This window comes from Numenius arquata, chromosome 5 (assembly GCF_964106895.1).
Source record: "Numenius arquata chromosome 5, bNumArq3.hap1.1, whole genome shotgun sequence".
In the NCBI taxonomy this organism is placed as follows: domain Eukaryota; kingdom Metazoa; phylum Chordata; class Aves; order Charadriiformes; family Scolopacidae; genus Numenius; species Numenius arquata.
In genome coordinates this window covers 58,175,259-58,194,672 of record NC_133580.1, presented here as the reverse complement: position 1 = coordinate 58,194,672, position 19,414 = coordinate 58,175,259, and the positions used below count along the sequence as shown (strand labels likewise).

At 42.8% G+C, this 19,414-nt stretch overlaps 1 protein-coding gene across 3 annotated transcripts in view; it reads right to left on the bottom strand.

The window, feature by feature from the left end:
* PPP2R2C (protein phosphatase 2 regulatory subunit Bgamma) overlaps positions 1–19,414 on the bottom strand; it is a 193,354-nt gene continuing 173,940 nt past the window's right edge. For all 3 annotated transcript variants that reach the window (XM_074147135.1, XM_074147137.1, XM_074147136.1), the window contains 3 exons: positions 14,946–15,115; positions 10,855–10,946; positions 1–292 (listed from right to left, as the gene is read on the bottom strand). In XM_074147135.1, the coding sequence (XP_074003236.1) occupies positions 1–292; positions 10,855–10,946; positions 14,946–15,115 (554 nt within the window). The remainder of the gene's footprint in view (positions 293–10,854; positions 10,947–14,945; positions 15,116–19,414) is intronic.

Below are 19,414 nucleotides of genomic sequence, written 5' to 3'. Positions count from 1 at the left end.
CTAGTGCATTTCTGAGTTCACTTTATCCTGAAATATGTACAGATTGTTTGTCGCTGCTATAGCAATGATGTTCTCAGTTGGGTGCCACGCTGTGTGCAAGATCTTCTTAGTAAAGTCCAAACTGTCAACACTGATGTCATCTTTCCTCCTTTTGCCTCCGACGCAGACCCTCCGGGGCTTTAGAATAGCTCGTGGTTTACTGCTCTCACGGGATGCCTCCAAGGTAACATCCCGCTTGGTATTTCGGTCAAACATTCGAAAAAAGTTGTTATATGCACCTGTCATTATCACACTGCAGAGAGAAAGAGAGAGAGAGAACACAAGACAAAATTGAACAGCAGCTTGTGGGATGTCTACTAACATGACCGGATCAGGACAGCTGAGCTTTAACCTTAAGATTAGACATCTTCTGGTTTCACCTGGGAAAGCATATAAAAGAGGATTTTTCCCAGTACTGCCCAGAGTGAATAGTTTGCTTCTACCAATGTGTATTCAATGAAAATTAGTTACCCCAAAACTGGCATCCTGAAGCACGCACAAATATCAGGACTCTGACATCATGAGGCTGACTTCACAAGATGATAAAAGTCGTAAGTTTTAATAAGTTACTTTTAATTACCTTCCAGCTTTTTATGAGCTTTTAAGGGTCATATATTTCGGGCTTTTTTCTTTCTCCAGAGCTTTACCTTTTCTGACAGCTGAGATTTACCATGATTCCAGAAAAAGTCTTAAAAAAGTATTTCCAAGAATTTCAAACCCTGTGATACAATAGCAAGTTTTAATACATAATTATGTATTTTAGTATTTGGAAAAAGGTCTTTTGAAAGGTTCTGAAAAATCACACAAATAAATTTATTTCCCTTCTGAAGCCATAGACCTTGCAAGTCTAAACACAATTAAAATTTGTATCTACAACACTTCTTAGAAATAAACACTTTGATAAACAGGACTGTGTCATTTATTGTATGAAGTTTGAATGAAGATTCAAGTCAGGATATATTTCTGGGTCTGGGAGAAAGGGACAGAAAACATCCCTTGATCTGTGTAAAAATTACCCCATTAATCAGCTTGTAGTTTGAAATAATGGATTGCCGGTTGCTTCATCCCCCCAGTCCCTGGGGGAGGATATTTTGTCACTAACTTTAATGAATTCAGGATTTCATCCATGGCCCTCAGGTTATTGGATTAGCATAATCACGGGTTTCAGAGCCTTGTTCGAAAGCTCATCCCCTGTGAACTTTTTCCACATGCAAAGCCAGGGCCACACTCCGCTCTCCTGTCTCAGCCCCAGATAAGGTGTTTTTTCTGAATTTCCATTCTGGAAGGGGAATCCACCCCGAACGGTCAGGTCTCCGCAGGAAAAGCCACACAGTTCTAAGACTCGGGCAATCGGGAACTATTTGCTTTTCTAGTAGAGCCCACCAGAGCGTATTTCACGCGCTTCACATTCAATACACTAACCTCCACCTCACGTGACAGTTGCTCTAGCGCTCTGCTGCTGTTTCCCACTTGGGGGGATCTGCGTCGAGCAACTTACTGGCCCCGAAACCATGGCAGATGCAACCGTGGGAGAAGTCAAAGGCATAAACTGTTCTGTGCCGTACGGGCGCTCGCTAGTTGATTAGATTAGATGCTCCTGGATTCAGGAGCTGTCTTACACCCTGCGCACAGCCTCCAGCCAGCGTTGCCTTGATCTCATTTGGGGCCATTAGTTGCTACTGTAACACAAATGAATGAGATGCTGAAAAACGCACAAATGGGAGGTGTGCAGCTGACCGCTTTTGCACTGCAGCTACTGTGTGAGTGACAGCAGCTCCGCTGGCTTCAGAGCCACGGTAGGGTAACCAGAGCTGGATCTCTGCGCTATGAATCACTAGCAGGAGGGCCAGCTCCATCCCGCTTCCACGTTTGCTGATGGCATACTGCAGTTTGACGACAGCTGAGTCCACACCGAGCTTTTCTGCCCCTCCTGAAGCGCTAAAGGAAAAACTGCTGCAAATCAGAGAGGCACAGCAGAGAGACAGGGCACGCACTGCCCTCAGCCACGGCTCACCCACAGCCTTCGCCCCAGCCAGAGGCTGCTTTCCCGAGGTCCACAGGCAGCACAGGGCTGGCTGCACTGCTGCCGAGCGCGGGGATGGGCAACAGAGGCACTGGTCCATCCGTAGCCACAGCCAGCCCTGGCAGGGAGCTAAACCAACGCTCTCCAGAAGCAGTTCCTGCCCCTGGGTCGTCGGCGGCGAGGGATCCCTTCCCTTCCCTTCCCCACCCACAGTCGGGCACAGTCCTGCTTAGTGAGGCACAAGTTAACGATCTCACCAGCTAAAAAAACAAAGGAGTCAGCATGACAGCTTGACAAAACGTAGCCCAGAAGCTGCAGAAAGCCTATTGATCAAACTTAGTGCCCGTTTCAGAAATTGAATCAACAGCAGTAAATCTAATGTTTCACTCCTTCCAAATCACCATGTCTTGTCATTACGGCTCCTGCTGTAATGGTTATTCACAACATGAACGAGTGGAGGTGGAGGTTATTTCATATCTCAGCGCTAACATACACAATTTGTGATGCAACCAGCCCAGCACGGTATAGCGGCTTTTTTTTTCCCCCCCCCCCCCCTCAAGGCAAAATTTTGAAGGAGGTTGGTAACTCTGGGGCGCCCTGTGCCCTGGGCTGCAGAGCTGCGGCTCCCGGGGGAGCCAGGAGCATCCCTCCTGCTGAAGGCAGGGACTGCCAGGGCAGCGCTTTTCATGCAAGAACCAGCCCACCAAACGCACAGCGAGGTGTTTGCCTAGAATGCTATTTCAGGGGGTTTCGCTTGCAGTGAAACTGCCTTTCCAGTCCATTTGCTTTTTAATTTCTTGAACTCTCGCATATTTTTAAAAGTCTGCCTTCTTCAGTTGGATTTACTGCAGTTATTTTTTTTAACATATGTAGATGACTACTTTTCATGCTGGCCCTGTTTTTTCTGCAGTTTAATGGCTCAGTAAAAAATAGCATTATGTAAATGAGAAAGTGCCCATTCTTGTTCAAGGTCACAAACACAGATGGATTATAACCTTACCTGCTGCTTAAAATAACAATAAAAGAGAGTGAGAACTAGATGTAAGCCTGCAATTTCTTCCCATTCGGGAAAATATAATGTACAATAATGGAATGTATGCGATAAGGAGATTTTTTCATATATATATATCTTAGAACAAAAATTGTAGCTGAGTACAGGGAGAGTCTGCTCTGTATTTTCAGACTCTGTTCTGCACAGTAGTGTTATGATGAGTTCTTGGAGCAAACCCTTGCAAGTGAGGATGGTTCAAGAAACCAAACAAAGCCCCTCACCCAACACACTCCACACTAATTCATAGGTGGGTAAGGGAGCAGCCCAGAAAAGTTCTGCCTAACTACCTTTAATTTTATTTAGCAAGCAGGTTTACAAGTTGTGCTATTCACGTGGTCAGAGGTACCATCATCTCAGCTGCACGGGGGTATTTAGGAGGCAGAACAAACCTCAGCACACCCTGCGGAGCAGAACAGTGACAGCTCAGGCTGCAGCAAAGCTGCTGATGGACTGTACCCAGCTCAAACCACAACAGCTACAGGCAGCTTGATAAAAAAAAATAATAATAATTTTCACAAAGGTAAAAAAAAAAGCAGAAAAGCAGGAAAAACAGCCCAATGGCACCGACATGGCTACCGCTGCCTACATTTCACACATCAGCAGCCTCGCCGGCGCTCTGGAAGGAGAGGCAACACCCTCTGCAGGTACCTGCAGGGCCCCGATGCATTTGCATGACTCGGTGCTGACCCCTCTGTGCTACCCACAGGGGGAACACGTTTTCCTCTCCACATGGTGCAGAGCACATGGAGAACTTTGTGCTCCCTCTATAAGAGCTGCTCCAAGCAAGGTCCGAGGGTTTCTGGCGAACCTTCAGGTACGCTTGTTTGGCGTGACAACACAAAGTGCTACTCATTTGTCTAGCCTGCCCTGACACTGGAGCATTCTTGTTTATTAATGATGCATTCTGGGGCACCTCAGTGCCAAACTTTGGTCCTCATGTGGGGTCACTATGGCCCAAGGTCTTACACTTTTTTTTTTTTTTCTTTGCAAGCAGGACAAATATATTCTTACAGAAGGTAAAAAGGAAAGGAGAAAACGCCAGTGCAGACCAACCCTACTTTTATTAATTGACTTTTCGTCTTACTCCCTTCCCTAGTTGCCATTCTCTTTCTTTTTCTCATTCTTCCCCTCCAATTCTGACTCTGGTCTTTACCACACTTTCCAGGTAAGTTTTCCTTTCCCCCTTTCTTCCTCCTTCCCTCCTCTTCTTCCATTTCCCTCTACCTTGCTCTACAATTTTTAAAAGACACCTTACCCACTTCTCTCTCTCCTGCCAGTGAAGTACCCTCTTTAGCTTCATTCTCCATCCTCTGCTCTGTCCTGTCTCCTTTGCTTCACTTTGTCATTTCCCTTTCCCTGTGCCCTTTTTCCTCATCTCTTCATTTTACTTTTGGAGGTCTCACTGCTCACTCTTTGTGATCTCCCACTACCTCCAGTCTTACTCTCACAGACAACTCGCTCAGCTCTCAAGGGTTTTGGGCTTCCATCCTTGCCTTCTCCTTTGGGCTGAAGGTTGGAGAAATGAGCTAGTGGGTGGGTCTCCTCTCTCGTCACATATAAATGACTGGTTCCTGCGCTCTTGGATCTGGCAGGAATTTGGAGGTGCGGGTTGTGGCACCAGATATATCAGGATGCTGGGAGATCTGCAGGGCTGGGCTGGGGATACACCAGCTTACCAGGGGATGTGGGGAAGGAAAAGCACGGCTGGTTGTTTATTTATTTTGCAGGAATTTTTGTTCTTGCCAAGGGCTGTAAATAAGGGGGTTCGCATGCAACCATGTGTGCAAATGGCTTCTCAGCTGGGCAATCACAATCCAGACCTTGATGATCTTCCAGCAAATTCCCAGGAACTAAAGCTCATTTGGGCAAGAGAGATTGTTTCAAAATTAGCAGAACATTAGCTGCTCCCTCTGTACAGTACACACTTGGTTCATGTTTCTTCACCTTGTGCGAAGCTGATCTGGCAGCCAGCAAAATTTCAGGTAAGGTACTTTAAAAAAAAAAGTCAACCTCCAATCTGTAAAATTGTCTGGAGCAAAGGATGTGAGAAGAAAAGTTCTACCTGCTTGCATTGTAAGAAGAACACGCAAAACTAAACCAGCAAATGTTTACCTATGGACAGTTTTCAAAACATTTTTATTTTGGCATCAGTTGTACCACTGATGTTTAATTTAGGGACAGAGTTTTAGGGTCAACAGAAGCATCCTATCAACTATTGATGGCTTCAGCTTCTTTAAGCATCTTAATTCTTTAAAACATCTGGCTCTCGATGTTTTGTTTTTGGTAATAACTGTTAAATGAAATGCTTCAGTACACAGCTTTGCCCTCTAAAAAGTTCTGCTTCTTTTGGAAGGTCAACAAATTCCCTACTTCATCAACCTCAAGGGCATCTCAACAGGATTTCATCAGTTGTACTAAACAGAGATCTTCCACAATATTTTTTAGGTATTGAGATTTCAGCAAACATGTCAGTCACTAAGAATTGGCGTATCTGTCTTTCTCATACTTGTTGTTCCCATACTTCGTTCAGATTTCTTTACTGCAAGCCAAGCTCTTAAATGTCATCCATATCGCGGCCATCCTTGCATGCAACAGTTTTTATCAAAATTGCCCCATTCAGCTGCCTTCCCAGATGTCAGGGTTTGCCCTGAAGCTCTGGGGACATCAGATGGAATTAAGGCTTGCTTAAAAACCAAACCATCCTCACTTCACATTGTTTTGTCTTTGTTAAGTTGTTTTTTAAAGACTTTTATAACAATTTTTGGGCTAACTCTGGCCCAGATTAGTCTTCCTAGACGCACCGAAATTTTAATTCACCTGCACATTTCTATTGTCTGGAGAAATTCAGCTCCTGTCAAAGCTCCCCTCCTTCACTGCTGCTCAAGAGGCCATGGAAGCCATGGGACGGTGTGACAGGACTAAGGCTGGGCAGAGCTTCAAGGACCAGCACACACCAGGCTTAAGGATGACAGAAAAACTAAACCAGCCCAGCTAACCTGTGCCTCACCGCAAAGGTGGCAGCAGAACATCCTGCCCTGAGGCAAGAGAGGCAGGACATGAAATCCAAGCAGACGTGAAGGGAGAAGACTCAGAGAGCAGCTTCCACCAGAGCCCGCCTCCAGACTCGCAAATCTCTGCAAAGGAGGTTCTCAAGGCACCCAGCATGAAAAGGGACCATTCCTTTGACCTTAAATTGTCTCCATTTTGAGTCCCTAAACTTGCAAGATTTCACTAGCGTGTGTACCAGCGCAGAACAGCACGTCTGCAGTCTCCTGGGACTGACAAGCAAGGCCCACCAGATCTGGTTTCGTGACAAGCTGACCTTTTGGGAAAAAAGGATTGGTTCTAGTAAAACTCTTCAAAAGCGTTTTTCATAGGAATGAAAAATGAGATGTATTACAACAAAGGGAAAGGAGGAAGCACTGTTGCAAGCAGTGGGGGCCTGCTGGCATATTGGGGAATTTCCCTTTACGCTGAGCTGTGTGAAGCAACTGACTCCCCACCACAAAGAAGGAACTTCTTTAAAGCTCCTGGGAAGTACACTGATAGAAAAGCTGGAGACACCACATTCAGGGTTGTGGCACTCTGCTACAGCTGGCTGGGATAAGACTGGGAATAAGAACAGAGGATCCCCAAGTCCTTCCAAGCTAATATTTGACATGCTGAGCTCTGAGAACAAAATGATGTCTTCTAGCTCTCCAGCATGGAGCGTGCTGCCAGGCAGGAATAGACTGTTAACATCCCATCCACTGGGACCTGCCAATTCCGCTGATTAGAGTGAAGGCTGACGGATATTCAGCAGAATGAATGACAGTTCAGTAGGAATGGACTGACTGAACAGTTGTATGTGACTTCACTCATCTGCTTACAGCATATCACTTATCATGATGGTATTCAGAAGTCTCCCTGGAAGGGTTCCCATACACCCATTCATTTGAAATGGTAAAAAAAGAATAGTAATTAAGGTATTCACTTACTACTGTGTAGAATTACTACATTATTTTTTTCTTTCATTGGCTTTTTTAACTGAAAAACAGCTGCAAAGTGCTAATTTTTGAGGTAAAACTAAAATTTAAAAAATTATTTTGGGTGAAAATGGGAAGAAAACAGTGTCTTGCAGGTCATTACTAGAAGACTTAACTTTGGAAGTGAACGGGAGAACTAAATTAAATCGTTGTATAAATAGAGCTCAAATATTCTACATAGCCACGTAATGATGTATATACAATAAAGGTAGCATGATTTCAGTGTAATATACTCAACCACAGATAATATGTGCTCATCTGGTTGAATTAGTGTAAGACCCCTGCGTGACTCCCTCCCCTGACCACTGTTGCTGCCAAAGTACATAGTGATTAATGCGCCCTTCAGCAAATGAGATCGGCTCTGCCTGATCATATTAGTTCCTGTTCATTGGAGTAACTGAGCATCAATCACGTTCTAATCAGAGCCCACGTACATTGATTTTTATTTTTTTTTTTTGCAAACAGCCTCACCATCAGGTTCTATCATAGCCTAGATTAACTCCTCAGTAACGACAAAAATTAACAAAAAGTATTTTCACCTGAATAATAAACATGCTTTCATTTTTAACTGAACAATCTTGTCACTTTAAATTGTAACTGTAGCTTTAAAGTCTGCAAAAGATAAAAATAACACGTTTAGAACTGCAGTTATTGCTGTGTATACGTATTAATAAGTACTCTACTGCAGCAGCTCTTAAGAGTACCATTGTTAATAAGCATTTCTTACCTTTAGCAGTACTCCTTTTTAAAAAAATACATACCAAAAGGATCAAATTAAGTGACCTTACTATTCAAATGAACTGTTCTTTAAGAGCTACCAAATATAATTTAAACCAAATATAATTTAAATTATGATCCACCAAAAAACCCATAATCCTTGTAGCGTGTAGCGAAACAATACAGTGCTTGTCACACACAGAAGCAAGAAGCTCAGAAGAGTGAATGTTCATCAAAAGATGAACATCAGTGCTGATACGTTTGACTTTTAGAAAGAAACAGCTAAATTGAAGAGGACCCTATCTTTTGTCAAATGTTGCCAGCTATTCTACTCAACAGCTTCTTAGAATCAAGAGCAGTGTATTGTGTTTAGTGACAGATTTGGTAATTGTGCACGACTAGCAACGCCTCGGTGTCCGGGCAGTACAATAAATGAAGCCCTCACAATCTAATGCTCCCACTTAATAATTACTCACTGCATTGATCTTTCTGATCTGTCAAGTAGCAATGAAAATATTATGCTCACTTTAAATCCTGATATTGAATAATATTTCTATTATTACCAGGCAACTATCCAGAGAGTGGCCTCACCGCACACTAATGAGGAAAGCAGCACTTCAGTTGACTGCAGGAGAAAGACTCAGGGCCTGGGAACAAGCTGCTGTCCATCCTGTACAATCCACTGGGAATTCCCATCAAGGATAAGCAAAGTGGTTTGAAAGGACCTGAAAAGCCCTGAATTGTTGTTAAAGTTTCAACATATCTAAATGGTTTGACTGCACTGTTCTTCTGTGCCAGATTTAGGCAGGGATCCACGCTGTCCACATGTCCAAGAAATGCTTTAATTTTGGTGTTACTAGCAGGACCAAACTCAAGCAGTAACCGGTCTACTGAGACAACCCTCTGCTAAAACACCCATTCACGTATGGGTTTGGGTGGCTCAGAGAAAAGCCCCAAAACCCAGATCTTCCCCTAAAACTTCTGTGGATCATTCCCACTTTCTGACCATATCAAAGCCACTTCCACAACAGCTGGTGCCCAAGTTGCAGCCGTAGCAATTTGGGAAGTATTTTGCCCAGTGTGGTCCACCTATGTCTTTTTAAATGGACAGCAGTTGGTATCACAGGGGATACTCAATGCTGAGTTAATCCTTGTCAGAAAACACATTACCCTGGGATGCAGACAGCAGAGATAATAGAAGTATGTAGTTTCATTTGCATAATGAATGATACAAGGTGGAATTTTTATTTCTTAGTAAAGACAGAATCTCTCCACTGGGTAAGAGCAGGAACTGAGCAAAGGGAAGTAGTCCAGAGAGAAAATGGCCCTTGCACAGTGTAAGCATTACACTTTATCTGCATTTGTGGAACACAGGACTGGAAGAGACCTTCTTCTGCACTTCCAAGTTCAGACACTTGTTGTTTTAACCGATGTCTCATATAACTGCTTTCATCAAAACAGTTGGCCTTCTTGTAGCTCCACTACTCAGGATAGGAAGACTGCTCCACACTGTCATGGTCTGAATAGATACAAACTACTTCTAATTTCCAGGCTATAATTACCTGTTGTCACTCCATACCTATTTGCTATTGTGTCGTTATCATTCCCATTTTTCTTAGCTACATCCCCTTCATCCCTATGTCTACCTCCTTGATACACTTAATAGAAGCAAGTATAATCTTGGCTTCTCTTTTGCTAAGATGATCAAAACCAAACTCCCGCCCTCTCCTCTCTTTAGAGCAACTGTCCATTTGCCCGATTAGTTCGTCCACCTTGGAGACAAGGGACAAGAAATGTGTAACTGCAGTCCAAAGGTCTTTGAATCAGACCCTAACATGATGTCACCACTACTCCTTTCTCTGCTGGATATCCCAGTCTTGCCCATTCAAAGATCATATTTGCCTTTTTCGCAGCTGTCCCAACTGTGTTTCATGTCCCTGCCATGTCCAGGGGGGCAGGCCTGCTTCAAATACAATGAGATGGACTGTTTTTCTCTTTCCCAAATGAGAGGCTAAGCGAGCAGAAGGCACAGTTCCAGGCTCTCAGCGAGTGCCAAACTTTTGCCTCTTGGCTCCTAGCTCTGCTCAGCCAGAAGTCACTGTGTGCCATTCAAAATTGGCTCCTGTGCTCTCTTTCACATGCATTTTGTAGACTGCTAATCCCTTCCACAGTCACCTAGTGCATGAATGTCCCTGTAAGTTGTTTCCAACTGATAAGACGAAGGTTTGTGTTTTCTTTTAACAAAATCCTCACCTTGCATTACACTCTTGGATTTCATCTGGTTTTGTTATCCCCATCCTCTTGGCTGCTCAGTTCTTCCTGCACAATATTCCTACTCCCCAAAGCACTGTCACCGTTTGCTAACATTATGGGATTAGCACATTTCATCCTTGCTTGTACTCTCTGGCTTCTTGTGCCAGTATTTCTTTTGAAAATATTCAACAAGATATTATGTCCAAGATAGAAACCAGGACCTCTCCTTCATAGGGAAAGGGGCTGCTCCAATGCGGGTTAGGTATCAGAAGAAATTGGCATTTATGTCAGTGGGAAGGTGGCAGCAGTTTGTGGGGAATCAGTGGGTGCCTGTGACTGCCTTTCCTCACTCCCTGTTTCCAGTAAATGAACTGGATTTCTGAGGCAGCTCATGTGTAAATACAGGATCACACGAGCTTCCTTAGTGTGGGGCTGTGCAAGTTGGCAGCGTTCTTTTTAACTTTTGCAGCCTACTTATGATTTTTGTGAAAACAGACAAAATGCGAAGACTTTTTTTTCCCTAAGGCATGAGCCAAGATTAACAAGGTAAAAATCATGTCTAATGAGGTCAGAGACACAACTGCACCAATACCCAAACACGTTTAATCAACCTGAACACTGATACGTGAAGATGTAAATTGATGTGGAAAATAGCCACACGCAACACTTTACTTTCTGATTGCTCCCCATCAAATGGGAGCTCTTTTGCTAAATGGAGAGAGTGATGGATACAAGGACTGGATTACCTGTCTGATCCATTCCATGCACATTCAAACTTGTCAAAGATGCAGTCATTTTCATAGAGGGAACACAACTTGCTCCTAAGGTAATCATGGACCTGTTTCAAAGAAAGTGACTGTTGTTATTCTCAAAATAAAACAAAATATAAAAATCCACAACCAGCCCCCCCCCAACTTTATCTCCCACGTTCACTTTCCAAATATGCTGCACAGACTGGTAGCTTTGCAGAAGATACTGTGTTTAAACTCTACAGAAGCTTTCTGTATTTTTCCACAGCCCAACTAACCACGTGCTACAAGAATTACTGCTGCAGGAAGGCATGAAGCATACCTCCCTCAGCAGGCTGCAGACCACCCCTCTTCAACATATTTGCTTCCTGCTTGGCTGATTTTCTCAGTGCTAGCCTAATTCCCAAAGACGTTTCACCAGCTGATACCCTAGATGTGCTAATTAATGTGCAAGAAATCTAATTTAAATAGTAACAAAAATGTCATATTCCAAGATAAGTGGACTTTCACTTGTGGCAGAAAGAACTTGGCTCTATTAAAAGAACCTGCAGTATATGGGATTACATGTATTTGGGTGAGGTATTTCAGAAGCCAAATACAGTACAAGGTTGCAGTTGCACAGGCTGCAAATTAGAATAGTAATTTAGCCCAAGGATATCTCCTATTTGTCTGATACTTAAAAACAGCATTGTAAATTCTCACTTACATACGTGAACGTTGGGACTAACCAGCAGAAGACCTCTCCTCTGGGCCACATATCGTTGCTGAACAAGGGTTATTAAAAAGAGACAGATCTCCTGCAAAATGCTGAGTTTGATTAGTTTTCCTTCTGGATGATTGGTTTCATTCCACAAGGAAATAATGATCTAGGAAATCCCTGCCTAGGCGAATTTTCTAGTGCACTTTCACTCCTGATGTTTCCGTGTAGCTGTTGTAGAAAGATGTGTAGATGGCCTCTCAGAGCACATGTACCAATCCAGTAGCTGAGGGGCGTAATTTAGCTCTGGCATAGAGGTACTGGCTCTTGCAAGTCCAGGGAGACTGTTCCTGCTCATGGATGCTCAGCATCCTCCTCTGGTCTGAGGGTGCAAACATTTGTTCTTGTAAGATAACTTCTATCAAGGCTAGACCAGGAACAATGACCTTTCACTTATATTTTCTTTAAACTAACCCGTTTTCAATAGCCAAATTGTACAGTGTCCTAAGAATATTTGTAATATAAGGTTATTAAGGATTATAAATTTTAGTCATGGATCAATTTTCATTAACAGATGAGTGAACACTGAACTGTATATCCACAGATAATGGCTTATACAGCAAATAATAGGTGAATGGTAGATGCAGATAACACATTTCACAATTAAATGTGTTTACCCTCATTGTGAGTAATAAGTCAGAACACTTTTAGTACTGATGCAGTTTATTGCACCCTCTGTAATTAAATCATTTTATTTTCCCTTTACTTAAAACCTTTTTAAGGTAGTAGTGTAATTTGTTAGAGAACTGGAGTTCTTTCCTCTATCATCTCCGTGAGCTCCCAACACTTGGAAGAAATAGAAAGATAGGGTAAGGCAAAGTAGATCGCGTTTGCCTCATTGACTGTCATTTCTAGGTCTTCCTCTTGTTACCACTTCCAGCAGCCATCTGTCATGACCACTGTCATGCATACACCCTTCGTGAAGTGTGTCCAACTCCACAGCTTGGAGCTGTGCCTTTCTATCAGCTCTGTCAAAAAGCATTTTGAACTTCCTCTGTCAGATTTCTTAGTGATCTCTTCAAGGTCTCATCTCCTTTTTCTTGACTGACTCTGCCTGCAAACTTGCACTACTGCACTGAACAACCAGCTTGCTCTGGACCCTCTACCACATTTGACCACATTCAGATGCTCAGAATGAGTATGAAAAACTAACTGGAAGAAACAATTTTTACCTTATTTGCACGTTCATCTACCAACACCAGTTGAGGGTAAAATCAGATTTGCCTTGTCTGTGACATATTGTTCTTACCACATACAAATAGCACTTGAATGCCAATCAAATCAAGTCCCAACTAATTACCATAGGCATTCTCCTTTTCTTCATTGCACTATTTTAGGTCAGACCTTCATGGAACCATCTAGTCATTCTGTGCCCCAGACTAACACAGCAACATGACTATGCTGGGAGCTATCTCATTAGGACTGATCAGTGCAATTCCTGATTGTGACTATTAAGTGACACATTAGTCCAAATCCCTGTGCAACAGACCCTGCCGAAAGTGGATCAAGCTCTTATCAACTATGAACATGTTCACCTCTAGTTGCTGCTGGTATGGATCTGCTGGGCTAATTCACCCAGGCAGCATCAAAAGAGTATCCTGTTAGGCAGGGCTGCTTTGCAACTTCCAAGCACTGGCCATTCCACCGTGTTGCTCTGTTAGTGCCGTCCAGTGCACCATACTCTGCCCTCTTTTCTTTTATGTGAAGCATAAACAGGAGAAAATCATGTTGAATCACTGTCAGCAGATAAAGTGTTTCAGCGAAGGCTGCTCCGTGCAATAGCATTCCTTTAGCTATAAATAATATATGCTTAATAAGCATCTGACTGCAATAATCAGTACTGAAAAATTGACATTATACTCATTTTCCACATCTTAGCATGGAGAAATACAACTTTTTAACTGGCCCCACTGTGGGGTGTCAGACTGATTTAAAGGTAGCCAGTTTGTTTCACAGCTACCTACATGAGGAAATAAAAGCAGATGTCAAAGTCAAGACAAACAGGTTGGCTTGACCAGCTATTTCTCTCTAGAGACAAGGTTGCCTACTCCATTAGCATAAGTATAAAATAATATATTACCTAAGTTCCTAAAATCTGAGATATGTTTCTGTTACATAAAACAGTCTCGCCCTTACCCTCCCACTTCATTTTCACAGCATATCAACATTTGTACCATATTTAGCATTACAAGTACTGCCATTTTCAGAGTAAAAACCAATTTTGTAGTTTTAAAGGTACACAGGCTCAGACTTTCTGATGCTAACAGGAGACACACTGAAGATTATCCACCGAAATGCAACGAGTGCATTGGAAAACACTGGGGCCCACTTTGTCTGCTAAACACCAGCTAATAAACACCTCCAATGTTACTGAAGTCAAATTCTAGTTGTTTTGTCAAGTCACGCTACCAAACTCTCATTACATGTTGTTTTAAAACCAATCTTAATGATAGTTACTATGGACTCCTGTACCCCACCTACCATTATATACATAGAAAACAAGGGATTGTTCCAGCAGTGTCACAGGACTGTCACTACGTCAGCAGTACGAGCCAGATGAATGACAGTTTTCCTACTTTCTTACTTTCCATACTCTCCTCTAGGTAGCTTAACAGCTTTTTCTCATTGCATTTTCATAACAAACGGTTTCTGTGTCACAGATGTATTTTCCTTCTTCAAGGCAGAGTCAAAAAATGTAAGCTCAGCCCTCTACTGCCAAACAGAACAGATGTCAGAGCACAAACTCGGTGCTGGCTGGAGCCACTGGCATTTTGTCTGGATAATATCGCAATGCATTCAGGCAACCAGATGTGTCTGTCTGGCATTCGCAAACTGCTGTGTCAGTGCTGATGTTGGGGTTTAACACTGATTGCTTCTAGAACTAGGCACAAGGGAGAAACACATAGATGAAGTTTTTAAAAAGAGTTTTGAAATTGCAAAGGTGTAAACTCTCAGCAGTCCCAGCGGGAGCAGAATACTAAGCAATTCACAAAATCCTTTTCTCATTTTCTTTTAAATGTTAATAGTGGAATACATCATTTGAAAACAGATGCCAAAGTGAAGAGATGAACTCCCTTGTTAGAAGCATCATTTTTTTCAAGACCCCAATCCACAGTGAGTGTTACCCAGGTCTTATGCTTCCTTACCTATGCTGAAATTGCTGTTTTCCAACTACAAGCACACCACTGTGAGGATTTTAACCACCTTAATTAGCAGCTCTCTTAGCTAGCTGCTTCTCAGACCAAGCAATGAGAAGTTTAGGAAAACATTCGGTTTTTGAATAGTGAGATGCTTTTATATTGCTGCATTTCAAGACACAGGAGATACCTACCTGGTACGTTTCTACAGGCTTTGTTTCCATGTTCAGATCCCAAACCTTGACAGTGAGGTAATCTCTTGTTAGCATGTATCTACCGCTGTGACTGAATTTGACATCTGACACTGAAGAGATAATTTCTGAAAAAAATGATCTGTTACTGGGGTCTTCTGGTTCTTCGTAAACTGTTAAAAAAAAAAAAAAAAAGAGGCAAGAGAGAAATTATAATTCTATTAAAATAGGGCAGCTGGTATCGGCGGTGCTGCTGGGTGGTTTTAAGGGGTCCCAGGGGGTTTGTGGCCCTTTTGAAGGGGGGAAAAGCGAGGAGGGGATGTGGGAGAGGGCGATGGGGATGGCCTCGTCGCGGTTTGAGCCCCCTGGGTGCTTTTCGGGACTCGGGAGGTGATCGTCCCCCTGTACTCAGCACTGTTAGGTTGATGGTTGGACAAGATGATCTTGAAGGTCCCTTCCAACCTAGAAGATTCTGTGATTCTGTGTAAAAAATGTTCTTGTACAATCTGTACTGTGCATTTCTTGTAAAACAATGTAGTTCAATGTACCAATGAACGTGACAGAGCATTAAGTATATGCCCAGCACTTATTATTTTATCTTTATAGAAAAGTACAAACTGTAAGCTTTAAATATTACAATAATTAACCACATAGCTATGGGCCCAAAGCATCACTTTGGGAAATTATGTAAATACACTAGTCAGTTGACTACAGCAACCTATAGCAAGGCAGTTCTCCTACGGTCATCATTTCTGGGGTCCCCACATCCTGTTTCCTGACACATAACCAAAATTCAGGTGTCCCTGTCACATGAAAGGTGTACATGTGGTCTCACAATGGTCTTGGCATCCCCGGGAAGAGTGGTTACTCAAACCCTGCCCTGGTTGCCAGAACCAGCTGGTTACTCTGCAGGCTACTCACTGGTCACGTCTGAAGGTATCTGAGACTAAACATGAGAGTTTTGAAAAGCAATTACAAATTGCAATTACCTCTTCCTGAGAGGTGAGCAGAAAACAGACAGTGATTTACCATGTGGATATATGAACTACTTAGTTCAAGTCCAATTGCTGACAGTTCTGGAAAGCACTAAACCCACCGTACGTGCTGGTGAGCTGCTCTGTGCGTTGTACAATCCAACGAGGCAGGGGAAGATTAAATACAGCTTACAGCACCTCCTACAGGGAAATCCAGCTCTTGTAGCAAGGAGATTGGTCATCCCCATTCAACTGTACATAACAATGATACTGGATAGCTCGTGCTGAATTCTAGGAACTTGAAACAGCTGGTATTAGTGGGCTCTACTTCATCTGTTACAAGTCCACTAATCACCAAGGTCTCTTCACCCTTCCCCAAAAAGCCTGCACTGACTGCTGTCCTGCCTACCAGGTGCCTAGAGCATCTCTGTTGCCTTTCTGCAGGTCTCCGTGGCCCTCTCATCCAAACGACCTCATATGCTGAACTTTAGTAGAAAGTCAGGATTTCGGGGTCTTTCTGTTCTCAGCAAAATCAGTAGGGTTTTGGCACTCATGTCGAGAAAATTCTTTGAAAACTGGCAATTTGGTAAGTGTCATTTTCAAGTTTCAAAAGCAGGTGAAGAAAAGCCATATGATGAGACATGAAAATGTGCTGGAAGTAGAACAACTTTTTACTGTCAGTCAAAACAGAGTTTTCTGTGTAGTCCACTGGAACATTCCTCTCTCAATTAATTTATCTATGGCTATGATTCAGACTGTTGAAAGCAACAAGGTTACAGTTTCCATCAGGTGAAATAATGTTCTGCTAAAAGTTAAGGGTGAGCATGTGGGCGAAGTGTGTGGGGTAATGCAAAAGATTATTGGCAATTTTCTTTGGGGGTGGGCAGTGGAATGCAGCCAGGCGTGCACATGAGAATAAGCTCTATATTTGAACATGTACCACACATCTAAATGGTAATGAACTACTTCAAAAAGGGGGAAAAAAACTTTTTCTTTTCAGACAGACTGTAAACGAACAACTTTAAATAGCTCTCTAAAAATTTGCCTAGACATTCTGCAAAGCAGGTATTTTGTAATTATCCTGTCAGATTTTCAATAGAAGTTTGACGAGCACAAAGCAATTATCATTTCTAATACCTCTTCCCTTTAATCTGTCCAAACTATGTACTTGGCTGGCAGGAATTTCATCCTCCTAATTACGATGTGGAGTTTCTATTAAAACCAGGAAAGAAAAAAACCCCACACACTAACTGATCTATACCTTCATTTATATATTTTCTGGGTTCTATGTGTCTTGTCCAACTCCCAATGATTAGAAGAGCAATAGTATTTGTACCTGGATACTCTGTGTTTTGTTAATTAATGAGATTAAACCATTTCATCCCTTATCTGCAGTGTTTATTGCTTTTCTATCCTTACCACAGTAAGTATTAGAAAGACTTAGATTAATTAACTGCAGAAACTAATGCAGGCATGAAAGCCTCGTATCACTACAGAAAGAAAGATAGTGGTTGAAATTTTAGTAGCAGCAGTTCTTTGCAGATAGTTCCTACAGTCAGCATAACCAAGCCAGGAAGATTGTTACAGGAAATCAGGCAGCAGCTCCCCGTGTTAGAGAGAAAGCTTAGCAACTAGAGCAGCACATGCCTGAGCAACCAGAACAAGGCACTGGCCTCAGGAGATGAAGGTGAGATATACTCTCCTCGGGTCTTAGCTATTTCTGGTTTAGCATCAACATCAGGTTATGCATACACTGCAAAAAAGCAGCCTTCTTCCAGTTTGGCTAATACAAGTTGAGTAATTGGAGACAGGAGAGCAGTGACAGCCCTGTGACCTGGACTTCAGTTCAGGCAAGCAATTCAAATTCAACCCTGGCCTCTTCAAGGTGATTAGGAGAAAACGTGGTGCCAGCCCACTGTTTGCAAAATCAGGTTTGCCAGCCTGAACTGGAAACGCATTTTCTGTTCAGTCTGGTTTAGACTTATCTTTTGGAGGCTGTTCTTATGCCAGGGGGCAATCAGCACCCAAAAGATGAGACTTCAAATCTAGCTTACTTTTCTATATCTTAATAAATCTTGTTAGACCAGGACTTGGAATCAGAACTTTACTGACATTCAGTTACAAAGTCTATTATACTCCTCAATTAATTTCTTGATTAACTTCTTAATAACTAACTTTTGCCATGAAAAAGCGTATTCAGCTTTCATTAATATTGTTGTGGATAACCTTCACAGTGCTAATTATATGAAAGACACAAAGCTACCTGTCTAGCTGCAAACTAATGCACATAGCAATCACAAACGGTGTGGTGGGCTGAGCTTTCACAAAACGCTGCTCAGACAATATGACCTTGATGAAAGAACTGTGGAATGGAGAAATACCATGGGATTACAGAGGGAAGCTGAGCATATCTCTGAGTGCAGCCAGTGTTGGAGAGGAGCCTCTAAGGAAGACACCATTCCTGCCCCTTACTCCACTGGCAGATACATGGGTAAGCTGGAACGTTGGCTTAGGGAAATAAAAATGCCCAGTCCCTTTCTGCACGGCTTCCTGCTCATAAGTTAAAAACCTGGGTAGCTTTTCGCAGAAGTCAGTCCAGACCTTGGAGAGAAGGATGGGTTGGGTGAAGGATACTTGCCAGAGCACTGTTTTCCTGAATCCTGAAGAAAATCTGCAGCATAAAAATATGCTGCTGCTTTCTCAGAAGGAACTGCCATCTGCTGAAAAACAAACTCTCATCTCTCCAAAATAAAATTAGTGTTCCTTGAATTTCTCTGATCTAGTGTAGACATGGAGATTCTCCTGAGAATCGGTGGATTGAAAAGGCACCTTTAAGGTGTGCATTTCTCACACATCTATGCAGATGTAAGAAGCTAGAGTGAGTGGGACAGTCATCTCACTAAGCTTCCCTTCCAGCCACTGGCCAAAAGAAAGCAGATGCCTCGGGCAGCAGCTAAGAAGAGCGTGGGGCTTGGGTACTTCCCACAAACACCCCTGTGGCTCTCCTCAAGCCAGTGAGTTCCACTCTGGGTGTCGGAGGTGCTGCCGCTGCAACTTCCCATTTATTTTAATATGGGCCCAATCCCACAAACTTGAAAGCTATACATTTTGGACAAGACACATCCAATAAAGAAAAAAAGCCCAACAAACTAAACATCTTCAAGTTCAATTATAAATAAGAACTAATGGCTGACAAAAATTAGACAGAACTATGCACGTGAATGTAACCTTTCTTACACATCTTGTTTCTTGGTTTTACATTAATTGCCAAACAGGTCTGATTACGGGTAGCCTGGAATGTCTCCCTCCGCTCAACATACGCCATACAAACTACAAGGGCCATGGAGTGTGAGTGCCTGCTTTGAAGTCCCACTGTAACGCTCTGGAGAGAGACGTGGTAGTGACCGATATTGCCTTCCTCTTCAGCTTTGCCAGCTGCCTTTTGCTGCTCTGCGATATTCTGGTTTCCCAAACACGTAATTTGGAAGAGGGATATCA